Source organism: Eleutherodactylus coqui, chromosome 4 (assembly GCF_035609145.1).
Source record: "Eleutherodactylus coqui strain aEleCoq1 chromosome 4, aEleCoq1.hap1, whole genome shotgun sequence".
NCBI classification, from domain to species: Eukaryota; Metazoa; Chordata; class Amphibia; order Anura; family Eleutherodactylidae; genus Eleutherodactylus; species Eleutherodactylus coqui.
In genome coordinates this window covers 229846446-229862612 of record NC_089840.1, presented here as the reverse complement: position 1 = coordinate 229862612, position 16167 = coordinate 229846446, and the positions used below count along the sequence as shown (strand labels likewise).

Genomic DNA, 16167 nt, shown 5'->3' with positions numbered 1-16167 from the left:
GCGTACGGGTACCCTGGCACACATGGCTGACTTCATGTTAGGATGCCTTTCTCGTGACCCTCGCATTCAACGCATTCTGGCCACTACGGATTACTGGGTGTACACACTGCTCGACCCACGCTATAAGGAGAACCTTCCCAGTCTCATTCCCGAAGAGGAAAGGGGTTCGAGAGTGTTGCTATACCACAGGACCCTGGCGGACAAGCTGATGGTAAAATTCCCATCTGACAGCGCTAGTGGCAGAAGGCGCAGTTCCGAGGGCCATGTAGCAGGGGAGGTGCGTAGATCGAGCAGCATGTACAGCCCAGACAGTGCAACAATCTTTAAGGGCCTGGCCAGCTTTATGGCTCCCCAGCAAGACTGTGTCACCGCTCCCCAGTCAAGGCTGAGTCGGCGGGAGCACTGTAAAAGGATGGTGAGGGAGTACGTAGCCGATCGCACGACCATCCTCGGTGACGCCTCTGCCCCCTACAACTACTGGGTGTCGAAGCTGGACACGTGGCCTGAACTAGCGCTGTATGCCCTGGAGGTGCTTGCTTGTCCTGCGGCTAGCGTCTTGTCGGAGAGGGTGTTTAGTGCGGCTGGGGGAATCATCACAGATAAGCGTACCCGCCTGTCAACCGACAGTGCCGACAGGCTTACACTCATCAAGATGAACAAAGCCTGGATTTCCCCAGACTTCTCTTCTCCACCAGCGGAAAGCAGCGATACGTAAGCAATACGTAGGCTGCACCCGCGGATGGAAGCTACGTTCTCTCTCACCATCCAAAACGGGGACATTTCTGCTTCATCAATCTGTGTCTAATATTCCTCCTCCTCCTCCTGCTCCTCCTCCTGAAACCTCACGTAATCACGCTGAACGGGCAATTTTTCTTAGGGCCACAAGGCTCACTCATAATTTTTCTAAACAATTTTTAGATGTTTCAATGCTCTGAAAAGCGTTGGAACTTTAACTTGAACCAATTTCTCGTTAAACTGGGCTGCCTCCAGGCCTAGTTACCACTTAAGCCACATTACATTAACCAAAGCGATTAATGGGTTTCACCTGCCCTCTTGGTTGGCCATGGCCAATTTTTTTCAGGTACATTAGTACTGTTGATACAGCAATTTTTGTGGGCCCTCGCCTACAGTGTAATCAAATAAATTTTTAGCCCACCTGCATTAAGCACGACATTACTACCTCAGCTGTGTTGGGCAATGCAATGGGATATTTCTATGTACCGCCGGTGGCTTCCTGGCACCCACCCATGCTGTGGGTCCACAGGGAATTATAAATGCATCTGTTTCCACTTGTAAAGAACCCCAGTCAGACTGGGGCATGCAGTGTGGGCCGAAGCCCACCTGCATTAAGCACGACATTACTACCTCAGCTGTGTTGGGCAATGCAATGGGATATTTCTATGTACCGCCGGTGGGTTCCAGGGAGCCACCCATGCTGTAGGTGCACACGGAGTTTTTACTACATGTGTCCACTTGTAAAGAACCCCAGTCTGACTGGGGCATGCAGTGTGGGCCGAAGCCCACCTGCATTAAGCACGACATTACTACCTCAGCTGTGTTGGGCAATGCAATGGGATATTTCTATGTACCGCCGGTGGCTTCCTGGCACCCACCCATGCTGTGGGTCCACAGGGAATTATAAATGCATCTGTTTCCACTTCTAAAGAACCCCAGTCTGACTGGGGCATGCAGTGTGGGCCGAAGCCCACCTGCATTAAGCACGACATTACTACCTCAGCTGTGTTGGGCAATGCAATGGGATATTTTTATGTACCGCCGGTGGGTTCCAGGGAGCCACCCATGCTGTGGGTCGACAGGGACTTCACAATAGGGAGTTGTACCTGCCTGTGTCTATGAATTAAAAACCGCGGTCTGACTGGGGCATGCAGACACCTTGACAGAATGAATAGTGTGTGGCACATAGGTTCCCCATTGCTATGCCCACGTGTGCAGCTCCTGATGGCGGTGGCACAGGATTCTATTTCTCATTGCTTCTGTACAGCATTGTGGGCTATCGCCCCGCCCCTTTTAAAGAGGGTCGCTGCCTAGCCGTGCCAACCCTCTGCAGTGTGTGCCTGCGGTTCCTCGTCATGGCAGACGCACTTCTAAATAGACATGAGGGTGGTGTGGCATGAGGGCAGCTGAAGGCTGCGCAGGGACACTTTGGTGTGTGCTGTGGGGGGGAGGGGGGGCGGTTGGGCAGCATGTAACCCAGGAGAAGTGGCAGTGGAGTGTCATGCAGGCAGTGATTGTGCTTTGTTGGAGGTAGTGTGGTGCTTAGCTAAGGTATGCCATGCTAATGAGGGCTTTTCAGAAGTAAAAGTTTTTGGGAGGGGGGGGGCCCCACTCTTGCCGCTATTGTGGCTTAATAGTGGGACCTGTGAACTTGAGATGCAGCCCAACATGTAGCCCCTCGCCTGCCCTATCCGTTGCTGTGTCGTTCCCATCACTTTCTTGAATTGCCCAGATTTTCACACAAGGAAACCTTAGCGAGCATCGGCGAAATACAAAAATGCTCGGGTCGCCCATTGACTTCAATGGGGTTCGTTACTCGAAACGAACCCTCGAGCATCGCGAAAAGTTCGTCCCGAATAACGAGCACCCGAGCATTTTGGTGCTCGCTCATCTCTAGTAGAGATTATGACAATCCAAAAATTTTATTTGTAATCATTCTAGCCACAGCACTTTGTAAGGGCTTATTTACATAAGCGCATATCGGCTGGCGTTTATACGATTCCATCTGAGCAGTCCCCCCTTCCCTCCCCCTCACCGGCTCTCCGCCTCTCTCCTCCCCTCTGGTTGTTTGCAATGGGAGTGTACTAAGCTCCCACCCCCTCCCCTTGTTCACAGCCAGCAATGGGAGTGAGCAGAACAGAGCTGAGCTTAGCTCTGCCCCAGTCCCGCCCCCTCCCATTGCAAACGCTGGAGTGGAGGAGGGAGGCAGAGAGATGGTGAGGGGGAGGGAAGGGGGGCACTACTCAGAAAACACTGGCCGATATACGCTCGTGGGAATAAGCCCTTATTGTGTTTTTTTCATTTTTCCATCTGCACTTTTAAAAAATGTTTTTCATTTGACCAGTTACATAGCTACACGAGGGCTTGTTTTTTGTCAGATGAATTGTGTTTTTTAGTGGTACTATTTGGCGTACTATATAATGTATTGGAAAACCTAAAAAAATTCAAAGTGGCATAAAATGGAGAAAAACTAGAATTTCACCCTTTTTGGGGTTTATTTTTACCATATTCATAATGTAATAAAAGCGATGTCTTATCTTTATTCTGTGGGTCAGCACAATTACAGCGATACCAAATTTATATATTTTTTGCTGTACTACTTAAAAAATAACTTTTAAAAAAAAGCTTTCTTTCGCGATATTTTCACCCCTATAACTTCTTTATTTTTTCATCAATGTGAGGGGTTTTTTTTGTGTGTGGTGGCGTGTCATTTTTATTATAACCTTCTTGGCGCACATATGACTTTCAGATTGGTTTATATTCAGTTTTTTCAAAAACATAATTCTGGCATTATATGTGTTTTTTTCTGACGATGTTCACCGTGCAGGATAAATAATGAGATATCTTAATACATGGGACTTTTACATGGTGATACTAAGTTTTTTTTATTTTTGTGCTGACTTAGAAAAGTTGGAGTGTTAAGCTTTTAATGTTTTTTATGTACTAATAAACTTTATTAATCTTATTTTTACTTTTGCTTTTGTCAAGAAGTGAAGTAGCGCTTGTCTGATCGCAGGTACAATATACTGAAATACTTAAGTATTGCATTATATCTAAGGATGAGCAAGTATACTCGCTAAAGCACTACTCGTCCAAGTAATGTGCTTTAGACATGTATCTCCTTGCTCGTCCCTGAAGATTCGGGAGCCGCTGCGGCTGACAGGTGAGTTGCGGCGGGGAGCAGGGGAGAGCGGGCGGGAGAGAGGGAGAGAGAGTTCTCCCCTCCGTTCCTCCCCGCTCTCCCCTGCAGCTCCCCGCTCCGCGGTTGCCCCCGAATCTTTAAGGATGAGCAGGGAGATTCTTGTCTAAAGCACATTACTCGGACGAGTAGTGCTTTAGCAAGTATACTCGCTCATCCTTAATTATATCGTAGCTTTACAGACATTCTATTACACCCAAGCAGGAATCCCAATACGAAGACATCAATTGCAGGCCTGAAGGCCTTACAAGCCCACAGGTTGCTATGATAGCGCCTTGTGACCTTATCATGGGGAGCTGTCTGGGAAACAGAGGGAGCCCCATCCCTCTGTCAGGCCCATGATTTTCAATGGGTTCTTTCAAGCTACAAAACATCCCTCATGTGAAAGAACCCATTGGAAACCATGGGCTTCACATACATGCGTTTTACATGAGATTTTGTAGCTGTGTGAAAGCGGCCTTATTCAGCATAAATAGACATGCTGCAGAATCATTGTTGAAAATATGTGCAATAAGTGAAGAAGATTTTTTAAATTCCCCTCCACATGGCTTGTACTGTAAACGCTGCGGAAATTCCACAGCAATTCCACTAGTGAAAATTCTGCAGCATTTCCTGCCTGTGTGATGGCAGCTTTAGACTATTAATGCATACTAATGCATAGTGTGCATCAGGTTGTCAGAGAAGTGGTTCGTGCATCTTTGTTTCTCGAGGAGGATCGCTAGAAGCAAACAGTCATATTCTGAGAATTAGACAGTCTTATTAGCGCCCAAATTTTTTCTGTATATGTAACATTTTCATGTCTACTAGTGTATTATAAAGTATATGAAAAATAGGTAGCAGCTAATTAAATAAAATGTGCAATATATACCGTATACTGGATATATTTACAACCTTGTCTCGATAAGTTAGTATCTCTTACCTGTTGCAGCACACAAGTCAGTGATTGCATATATATATTTCCTTGAGATAGCCAAATCAAATTCTCTACTGTCATTCTGGAAATTTTGACCAGAATCCTCAGTGGTGATGTTACATGGATATTTTTGGACTGTGAAGAAAACAGTAGTATGTATGAGGAAGTCCTGTAAAATGCCAACACTATTAAAAAGGCATACCAATTGTATTTATAAAACTATTTTCGTTCTTTCAATTTTAGTAGATCCCAATACTAATATTTGTTGCCCATTAGCTTTGAGCAAAACAATGCAACCGGCCAGGAAGATCAAATCTGTTGAATCCTTCCTTCCCAAAATTCACATGATTCATCCCTTCATAAATATTACATCACAAACAGGGTCCGCCTGGCCACCAGATTGCTGGAGGATCTTCTGCTAGGTCCAGGCTCTTCATAACAAAATGTTTTAAAGTTCTAGCAGAAGAGAAATCCATTTGGTGTTTAACCCTTATGGATATATTCGGTATTATTGTACATTGTCACCACCAGAATAATGGGTGGAGACTTAAAGTGAAAGCTTAGGGCTAGGGTACGCCCCAAAGGTGCTGATTGGCTGGCTGCAGGAAGGTCCTAGCAGCGTGGGGAGTGAGTTTTGTCTTGGATGGAGGGTTAGGGTGAGGGTTTAAGTGGTCCAAAATGGAAGCATTTACAGCTAATAATTTAGCCATAACACTTAAACAAACCCTCACTCTAACCCTCCATCCAAGCCAAAGTTCAGTCCCCAAGTTGCTAGGACTTGCAATGTGTTGGCTACCCGCTCTGCTGCTATCCAACTCCGGCACTGAGTGTCCCCGCTGGAGGCCTCCGGACACTGCAGGAAAAGATCATCTGTCAGCGCTGATGTGAGGTCGGTGCTGGGGAATTGCACAGCGGTGGAGCAGAGAGGGGAGAAGACAGACTGCCCAACAGGTGAAAGAAGCAGGCATGGAGATGGAGAGCGGGCAGCAAGCAAAGCAGCGGGGAGGTGAGCTGAGGCCTGGGAGAAGGGAGACAAACAGCGGAGAGGCAGGGACAGTGACAGCAGCAGCCGGGAGGTTATTGGGAAAAGGGAGAGGGACAGCGGGGAGCAAGGGACAGTGACAGCAGCAGTGGGGAGGTTACATCAGGGCCGGTGAAGGCATGGACAGCAGAGAGAAAGGGAAAGTGACAGCAGCAGGGAGGTGAAATCAGGGCCAGGAGCCAAGAACCAGTGCAACACCAAGTGACAGAGCAAGGAGACCGGGGGAAGGTTAGTGGGCTGCCAGGACCTACGCGGGAGCCAGCTCTGCAGCCAATCAGGAACATAGGGAGTCACCGGCCTGTCAATCTTGTCTCCACCACTACTTCCGGTGGTGACAAAATACACTAGTACAAATATATTTATACATCAGCTATTAAATCTTCCAAATTATACACTGAGTGACCACTTTATTAGAGACACTGGCCCTTTTACAACTGGAGCTTCCCTGTATTGAAATTCATCATATGACCCCGGAGTGCAAAATAAAATTAAGTGTGCAAGTTTCCCAGGGATCAGTTTCAACACATTAGAAAGGGAAAATCAAATGATCTAAGTAACTTTGAACAAGGCCTGAACATTGTGGTGGACTAGCTGGGGCCCTTCAAAAATTGCGATACTCGTGGGGGTTGCTCGTGCAACAGTGTTGAGAGTATACAGAGATTGATGTGATCAAGGAAAAACATTCAGCCAAAAGGGGTCAGAGGGGGATGTCAAGAATAATTCTGGCAGTGCACAGTCAAGAATATTGCAGCCTGATACAATGCTGCTGCTCCAACTAATATGCCTGAACAGACATGTTGCTTCTTAGTACTAATGGACTATAACAGCAGATGACTAGTTTAAGTGCCTTTTCAGTCTGGAAGAAATAGAAAGGCAAGACTCCAGTAGACAAAAGAGTGCAAAAATTGAAGAAGTGGAAAAATATCATCTGGTCAGATAAATCCAGACTTGTTATAATACACTGTTGGGAGGGTCAGGTGATATTGTGGAGTATTTCTAATAAAGTAGCCATTCAGTGTAAGTTATGTTCATGATGAAATTAGGGCACATAGATAGTGGGCAGCCCTCAATCATTTCCTCAGCCCAAGGTACTATAGTCCGATGCTGGTCATGAAGATATCCTGTTTTAATATTCATGCATTTCTTTGTAGTAAATAAATGTTTTTATATTACCTATGAATAATAATGTAGATATTTCCACCACTTTAAGAACAACAATTACAATCACCAAAACCGCACGAAGGTATTGTGAAGGCGCTATATGGCAAAAAAAACAAAAGTTCATAGTTAAATAGAAATAACAAAGTAACAACAGTTAGCAGAATTCAGGCAAAATTATCATTAGATCAGAGTTTGGCTTATCTTATCATATATGGTAAAATTTACTGTACCAACCAGGAGCAGGTGTAACCCTGAATAGCTGAAGGGAGTCAACCTCTACCATATGGGTGTGCTATTCTTGTCCAATTCTCAAACGAGAATAGCAAATGTCAATCTACGGTGTTCAGCAAATTGGACAGCATATGGATGGGATGTCTGATTCAAATTCCCCCGAAAATCTCGGGCGCAACTTTTTAAACTCCCGTGTGTATATACTGTGAGACACTAAAGGAATAATAACTGATGGTTGGCATGTTCCACCTCGAGTCAGGTATTACGCCCGTTAAGAGTGACATGGGAAAAACAGGGTATGCAATATGATCACCAGCAAGGGTAGTTGCTGGAGATGGTTTTAGTAACACGTGTTTGGGCCTGTTTTTTTTGGAATGGATGACAGGCTTGGTAGTAGGGCTGTCCATTCCACCCCCTCCACTCCAGGTCTTACTATGGGGAGGCAAGCTGCTCAGCTGACACGGGCTGGGTAATTACCCAGTCCATAAAAGTCTGCAAAGATGCAGACAGAGGGAGGCCGGGCGAAGCTAGATATGCTGGAAGCTGCTGGTCTCAAGGGACGCTCTATCCTGGACCCTGGGAAGAAACTGGATGTTGTGCCTTTGTGTGTGGTTTTCGTGCAGCTGCAGCAAGCCGTACGCATAGTCAGGGAAGAACTATGTTTAGTCATTGCTGGATAAGTAGGATTTTGTTTATGCCTGACATTAACCCTTTCCAATCCACTGTCTGACGTCTGAAGACATTATGATTTAAGGCTGTACAGCTTTGATGTTGGAAGGCGTCCGTCGGAGTTCTCTTACTGTATATTGCCAGCCTCTTTACTGTTGGAGCCTATCCAACGTGTCACCTCATGCAGTACTGGCTTTAGCCAGCAGATAGCGCCGTTGTATAACGGCAGAAAAAGAGTAAGCCCCCTAGGAAAACCAGGATACAAATTGGATTGGAAAGGGTTAAGGCTATGTTTTGTTTATTTTTTGTGCTTTTTAAATAAAGGCAGGCCAAGCCTGCATGGACTCTAACTGCATTCTTGGTTCTGACTGCTGTTTACACTGCAACCCTGCGCTCTTCCTGAGCTAACTCTCCCACAATACACTAATATTGCACATATTTTGGAACTTGTGACCTGACACTTTTTTGTGATTGTTTCATTCGTATTGCTTAGACAGCTATAACTTATTTTTTATGTTATTAGAACGCCTACAAGCATAGCATTCTTTTAAAGTTGTTGTCATTTTGATGCAGTTTTCTAGCCATTCCAGAAGTAGATTCAGAAGTATACTAAGGTCTCTTCATATGTGGCAAAATCGCTGCAGGCATTCTGCAACAGAATACTTGAATACCCACAGCAATTACAGTACAAATCCACAATGGCCAAATTCAACATTTGGGTGCGAATTTGGCCACATTTTTATTTGTGGATCTGCTGTAGGATTTAACCCTTGCATTTCAATCCTGTGGCTAGAAGATAACTTGTTATTCTGGTACAACCCATGTAAGTATTGACACATTAAATTTGCTCCATTAAGAGCTTAAAGGGGTTGTCCCGCGCTGAAACGGGTTTTTTTTTTATTCAATAGGCCCCTCGTTCGGCGCGAGACAAACCCGATGCATGTATTAAAAAAAAAAAGTTTAGTACTTACCCGAATCCCCGCGCTGCGGCAACTTCTTCCTTACCTTAGCAAGATGGCCGCCGGGATCTTCACCCACGATGCACCGCGGGTCTTCTCCCATGGTGCACCGTGGCCTCTGTGCGGTCCATTGCCGATTCCAGCCTCCTGATTGGCTGGAATCGGCACACGTGACGGGGCGGAACTACGAGGACCAGCTCTCCGGCACAAGCGGCCCCATTCACCAGGGAGAAGACCGGACTGCGCAAGCGCGTCTAATCGGGTGATTAGACGCTGAAATTAGACGGCACCATGGAGACGAGGACGCTAGCAACGGAGCAGGTAAGTGAATAACTTCTGTATGGCTCATAATTAATGCACGATGTACATTACAAAGTGCATTAATATGGCCATACAGAAGTGTATAACCCCACTTGCTATCGCGGGACAACCCCTTTAACATATGGATATGGAATCATTCCATTTTTATATTCAATAAATAGAAAATCCCCCATATATGCAAAACAAAGAGCACCATCATCTCCAGTATCATGTGGTTCCATTCCCAATTTACCATATGGTTCCTGAGAGCAAGTATGTGTATTAAAGTGATGGTACAGACTTGCTGAACCCCCTATGCACACCTCCGACACTTGCAACAGTATAGACCCACAGTGGCATACATTGCCCATTGATTGACTCACAAGCTCTCTTTGTGGGATGCTTCTTTATTGAATATATACTGTATGTATACATTCAGCATATGCAATGGTGGATATATAATATCTAGTACAATGCAAACATAGCGTGACCTCAACCTTAGTCCATCAACTATGTACAATATCAATCAGTAAAGTTATTGTTCACAGTAAGCCCCGTGTCAGACTAGTGTATTTGTGTGCGCAATATGCAGAGAATAGAAATCATAGATTTCAGTGGGTACACTCACATGCGTGTATTTGGCATGCACGATTCGGTCACGTAAAAAAAAGTGCATCCTGCTTTATTTATCTGTGGATCAGCACAGGAAAAAAACACATATTGAACTCATGAAACTATAATTAGCCATTTCAATGACTGAGAGCATTTTTTTTTTTTGTGCACGCAATTGCGCACAACTTGCACGAGCACAAAGTACAGTAAAATACCCCAAAGTGCATGCAAAAGCACAACGGTCATTCAGCAACAAACAGCTTCTCCTTCAGGGGACGGAGGCGCCAAGACCTGAGCGGAATAACACCAGAGCTGGGGGAAGGGGGAAGGACAGAATTTGTGGACACGAGAGGATCAAGTAGAGTAAAAAATGAATAAAATATTAAACAAACATTTATTAATAAACTGTTGTATAGAAACAGCTGAACTGGAGAGAACAGTGCAGGCACAGCTGGAACACCCTCTTTAGTTATGCAGTTACAGTAGCTAGGGATTTCTCAGCCCCGTCTTCAATAGCTGCATAGCTGAAGAAGGGTTTGTATGAAAAAGGTACAGAAAAGTCTAATAAAACCTGTTGCAAAAATGGTTAGAATTGCCTATTCTGTGCATTTAAAAGAATGCAGGTACCCTTTAACAGTTGGCATAACAACATTACATATCTGCATGCAAGTACTCTACGAATCTAAAACTTTAGTGGATAATTCAGATGCTTTAGCCATTATTACCTTTTGGTTTCTTAAGTCTTCTCATTCTGGCAGAATAAATATTTTAATGAATAAGGTAATGCATGCAGGACTCAGTTCTGTTAGTCTAATGTAAGTCAGACAGGATGTTTAGTTGCGTCTGGAGGTGTGGAACATTACAAGTGTGAAACCATATAAAACGTATCTTTACTTTTATGGTTATGTGTCACTACCTACTATGGGAGCAGACCATGGTTCTGCTTACCACACACAGCCTGTACAAACACATTAAGTGATTCTAGTGTATGCTTTGTCCCTGAATGTCAAATTATGTATTGTTCAGGCATTTAAAGAGTTATTCCTATTGTAAAGTGTTGGTATGCACAAAGATTTGCCATCACTTTATTATTTAGTGGTAATTTACCTATCCTGAGAGTGAACCCCCAACAATCATGAGTATGAAGTTTTGCCAGCACAGCGGCCACCGGGCTGTGTAGGAAACTACAGCTGGCCCCATTTCTATAGTTCTGCTGCAGTTTTGGTGGCCAGAGTAGTTTTATGCAGGGGAAAACAATTAAAGGGATTTAGGGTCAAACTAGCACTGTGGCCCCTATAACAGGAGGTCACTTTTAAAAACTTTTTCCAAGGGCCATTTTAATTTCCCAATACGCTCTTGGCATAAGCCACTCTTACTTTACCCTGGCGATGGAAAGGAGTTGTGTATACCTAATTGGAGTACATAGTGCTACCAAAATAATCTTAGTGTCCATTACTGCAGCAATAGTTTTTGCAAATAAATCAGTTAAGAGAAAGCTAAAATTGCTACAGAGTGCCAAATTAAGTCATTTGGCTATCTAGCTACAGGCCTAGCCCCAGAAGTGACCACATTTTGTCCATATTCTTACAAAGACCCTTGTGAGCATCTTCCATGTACTTCCCAATTTTGATGGTGGTAGGAGAACATTACGTAAGCACTTGAACAGAAAAGAAGGGATTAAAAGCAGATGACCAGGACAGATTTTGTCACTGCCCGAGGATTTCTTTAATGGACTATATGATATGCTGTTGGTCAGGGATGGACGCTTACAATGAAGGGCTCCTGTGCAGGAAAGTATATGAGCTCCTTGATTTCCAGCTTCTAATCTGGTGTATGCCAATCCCTAAACTTAGATGATAGTAGTTGTGAGATAATTTATGCTTACCTAACACTTTTGTGATATCACAACAGCTTACCTGTACCATTTGTGATGTCGCAGAGATTTAAGTCCCATTAATCCACTTGTGATGTTGCATAGGCTGATAGATGTTAAACTGGCTACAGATACGTTCTCACGTAATGAAAAATGATGCAGATTTTCCACAGCAAAAAATCTGCACTAAAATCCGTATCAAGACTGTGACAAAAAAAAGCGTCAAAATCCGTAGTGTTCGTGCTGATTTTAATGCAGATTTTTGCTGTGCAGATTTTACCCCTTCAATAATGGAAATCTCATAGCAGCTGCAGGGGAGTTACGTGTAATAGCCCCCCTCTTCCCATCTTACATAAAAGATTGTAGGTATATCCTTTTGAGAATATGTTTCTTTGGGTTGTTTTGCAGCTTCCTTGTCTAAAATATGTTGTAGGCCGCCTGCACACAAATGGATTTTTGCTGCGGAATCAGTGGCGGGGATCCACACTGCAGATCCGCAGCAAATACCGTTTATAGCATGCTATGAGAAATGGATTCTTCCTGCACACTCACGAAAACCAATTACGGTCTCTGCGAATTGGGGGAAAAAATTGCAGCGTGCGGTGTCCGTACAGACAGCTTCCCTTGAAGTCAATGGAAGCCATCCAATCCGTGGCCCATCCACAATTGACATTTTGGTCAGGTCGCGGATTCCATGTCATCCCCTAGTGATGACGCAGGAAAAGCAGAATGTCATATGGCCTGCAGAGGTCCCCTGTACCAAGGAAGGAAAGCAATTAGGCATGGAGCAGAGGCCTGACATAGAAAGTGCCCCAGAGGAGTCTATAAAGAGTGCTGCAGCTGCAGAGACATGTAAGTGATTAAGTAGTTGCAGTAAGCTCCAACTCAGTCCTGGTGAGATATGCCTGAGGAGATGAGAGGCTGTAGCATGGAAAGACGACATCAGTGAGGACAATGGGAAAGACTTATGGACTTTCTGAGTGCAGCATGTTGGTGTTGTGATGCTGCTGTCTCATGGATGTGCCATGTGTGTGATATAAATCTTCTGACGTATACACATTGTCTTGTAGTCAGCAATTTGGTTCATAGCAAAATTTACACTGAAAAGTTGGAATTTTGAGTAGATCCAAATAGTTTCTGTTGAGCAAGGGTATTTCATGGGATTTCCACTTGCAAACACAAAAGTACTCTAAGGAGCTGTTACTCCAATCAAGGCCTTAGAAGATACTTGTTTCCAGTGGTTAATCATACATCCCAATATTTGAATCCCTACGCACAGGACATTTTAATTGTAGCTGCACTGTCACAGGTGGTAGAGTGTGACACAGGATACAGAATACAATGTAGACAGCAGAAAATACTCTCTCAGCACCTTGCAGTTTTGAAAAAGGGAATGCAATTGTGCAATAGTCCCAGGCTTGATTCTGGTAAAAGAAGGAAAGTAAAAAGAGGTGGAGCTCCTTCTGCTGCTGATATACAGAAGAATTAGCCTTCCTTATAGGAAGCTGAATAAGGTGCTACCAGTTCACCAACGCTAAGATGTTTATGATGGAGCGTGACAATTAGACTAGAAGGGACCATAAAAAAATTGGAAGTGGAAGGCACAACTCTCATAAACTGGTATTCAGATAGGGGATTTTACCGAGTTCTTCTTTATTAAAGGTTTAAAAACAGCCAATATTAACGTGGCACCCGCTGTTCTTCAGAACTGTAGCGAGGATAGACGAAAGCTCCCCTATATCCCGCATTTATTACAGTAATTTCTGAGGAAGGGGCTGCGTCCCCCAAATATGTTAATGTTCGCTGTTTTAAAACCTTTAATAAAGAAGAACTGGCTAAAATCACCTATCTAAATAGCATTTTATGAAAATTGCACTTTCAACGTCCACATTTTTTACGGTCTCTCCTAGTCTGATTCTGGTAAAAGTCACAGTCACGGTACTCTGCTAAGTTTCCAAGCCTTGCAATTATCAGTGTCCCAACAAAGTGTTTGCCTTGCTACGCTGTCTGCATTGCTTAGTCCCTAAGGTCTTGGTCAGATGAGCATGTTATTTGCGCAGCTAAAAAAATGCGCCATTTGCATGTGCTGAAAACGTGTGAACGGGCAATGTGTCATATGCGAATCGCATGAAACATGGCCCGTTCACTGGAGCTGCTGCGCTTGGAGATGGGTTCCAAGGCCTCCAGGGCTTCAGGACTTCTCCAAAGCAGGGAGACTGAGCAGAGCTATTGGGGTTTCCCCAAAGCACGGAGAGATGGAGCAGGGCAAAGGGTTAATCCCACATTGCTCCGCTCTCTTTCCCTTGCTATGGGGAAATTCCCCATAGGTCTGATCACTCTCCCTGCTCTGGGGAGATCCCCCATAGCACCGCTAAATCTCCCTGCTATGGGGAAATCCCGACGGGTCCCCTACTGCCCTCCTGTTGCTGGGGAATCGCCCAGCAGGGGGGCAGGAGGAATACCCCACTGCTTACAGAGGGACATTGAAAAGGTGCTTCTGGCCAGAAGCACCTTTAAATGTCCTGCTGTAAGCAGTGAGGAAGCTATTCCTAGTGCAGGAGTTTCCATTAACTCCTGCTCCCATAGGAGTCAATGGAAACTCGTGCCCATCACACACCAAAGATAGTGCGTGTTCTAACTTTCTTAGGTGTGTGTTTTGCACCCCTAATCCCACGCATATGAACACTTCTATAGGAACCCATTGGTTCTTTTGGAAGCGTTCATTTTGCACGCACAAAAAGCACGTTCATCTGCCCGAGGCATAAAATGTCACTTCTAGAGTGCACACTGTTTCGGCTTTTAATGAGGCTAGCCTCACTTACATCCCAAAGTAATTGTTTCCTGAATTGTCCCCCCTGGTTTCAGTACAATAATGTAGCACGTCTGTGCTACTTGTAGTAGCTACTCCTGAGATCTCTCAGTAGTGTCCTTAAGATTCCAAGATACACTTGCCTCCAGTAGTCCTCAGTGCTCTCTGTTGCAGGACCTTCTTCTGATTGAAGTCTCACTTTGGTGCCTGCAGATCATTGCACTTGCCTGTCAGAGTCCCAGTTCTCCCAGTCTACACAGACCGCTGCACTCTCTCCTCAAGGTCCACCGCTGCCCTCCTGCTGTTTCCTGTGCTGCTGAACCCCACTGCCCCCTGTGATGCAACTACAGTCCTAGTTATTTGGCTCCAGAAACTTTGGGACCTTTGGGTGATGTAATTGTCGTGTTACCTAGGATGGGAAAGTTAGTGATTATAAGACCTTTCTGCAGGGGGCAGGAACCAGATACCTATAACTCCCTATTTACCCTTCCTGGCTTAGGCTTCAACCAGAGGGGAGAGGGCAGGCTCATGGCTGTGAGCATCTCAGAGCCACTTTTGAGGGGGAGAACGAACAGTGTTTTCCCTTACAACACAATGAAAAGGAAGCAAAACATGTTTCAATAGTTATATGGTTTAAAATATGCACACAAATAAGATCTCTAAACTCATCATAAGAAGGGGTGGGGGGAGAGGGGGTGACCACCCTGAACTTTCATCACATGGAACACAAAAAAATAAGTTAACTGGAAACTTTTTGACAATCATGTATACTGATATATTTTTGTACAAAACCACAGTTGTCTGAATTTGCTTCATTTTAGAAACCACACACGTCTGTGTTCAGATACAACATAAAGGTTTCCGGTCAGTAAAATATAACCCTTTCACAGAGCCGGTCATAAATGAGACAACCTCTTTAACATAAACCTACAGACAGCTAGAAATGTGATGTTTATGGTTCGATTTAAGTATAAATGTTTCTGGGCTGCAAAACTACTAAGATCAGAGATTCCGATAACAGTGTTACTAGATTAGAAGAAAACTAGAATAAGAGACATTGCAAATGTGACATCCTTCTGAGGCAATGTTGATCATAATACATTCCATGCATTTTACTATCATTTGTCACTGCTTTATTGATCCTCTTTTTAGCCCTGTTCCACTTAGTATAAGGTCCTGAATAGACAAACGTGTTTACGCACGTTTTTGTGCTTGTGAAAATCACGCCCGCAAAACATTGCGACTATAACCCATTGATTTTAATGGGTTTATTCTCATGAGCGTGTTTTTCGCGAGCAATTCCTGCACAAGGAAAAAGTTAGGACCTGCTCTATCTTTCTGCTTTTTATGCTGCAAACTGACGGTATTATTATATCTTGACACCACCAGAAAGTACTGGTGGAGCCAAGATTGACAGGGGGTGACACCCCCTGTACGTGATTGGCTGCACAGCTGCCTGGGCTGCAGGTCCTGGCTGCCCACTAAGCATGGATTTCTTTGAGAAGCGTACAGCGGCCCCTGCTGCAAGGTCCTTTTCCTTCGGCGGGACAGAAGCCGGACCCCCTCCCACCGATGTCATTTTCACATCGCAGCCGACAGCAGGGAGGCCGCAGTGCTGGGGGGAGATACTGTGACAGCCACCAGCCGCAGATGGCAGCACTGCA

At 44.7% G+C, this 16167-nt stretch overlaps 1 protein-coding gene across 2 annotated transcripts in view; it reads right to left on the bottom strand.

Annotated features, from left to right (window-relative positions):
* The window catches only part of LOC136624883 (C-type lectin domain family 2 member B-like), a 33133-nt gene extending 22556 nt beyond the window's left edge, over positions 1 to 10577 (bottom strand). For both annotated transcript variants that reach the window (XM_066598812.1, XM_066598813.1), the window contains exons 1-2: positions 10547 to 10577; positions 4854 to 4982 (exon numbers count right to left, since the gene is read on the bottom strand). In XM_066598812.1, coding sequence (XP_066454909.1) covers positions 4854 to 4982; positions 10547 to 10571 — 154 coding nt within the window. In that variant the 5' untranslated portion in view covers positions 10572 to 10577. The remainder of the gene's footprint in view (positions 1 to 4853; positions 4983 to 10546) is intronic.
* Positions 10578 to 16167: the final 5590 nt, after the last annotated feature.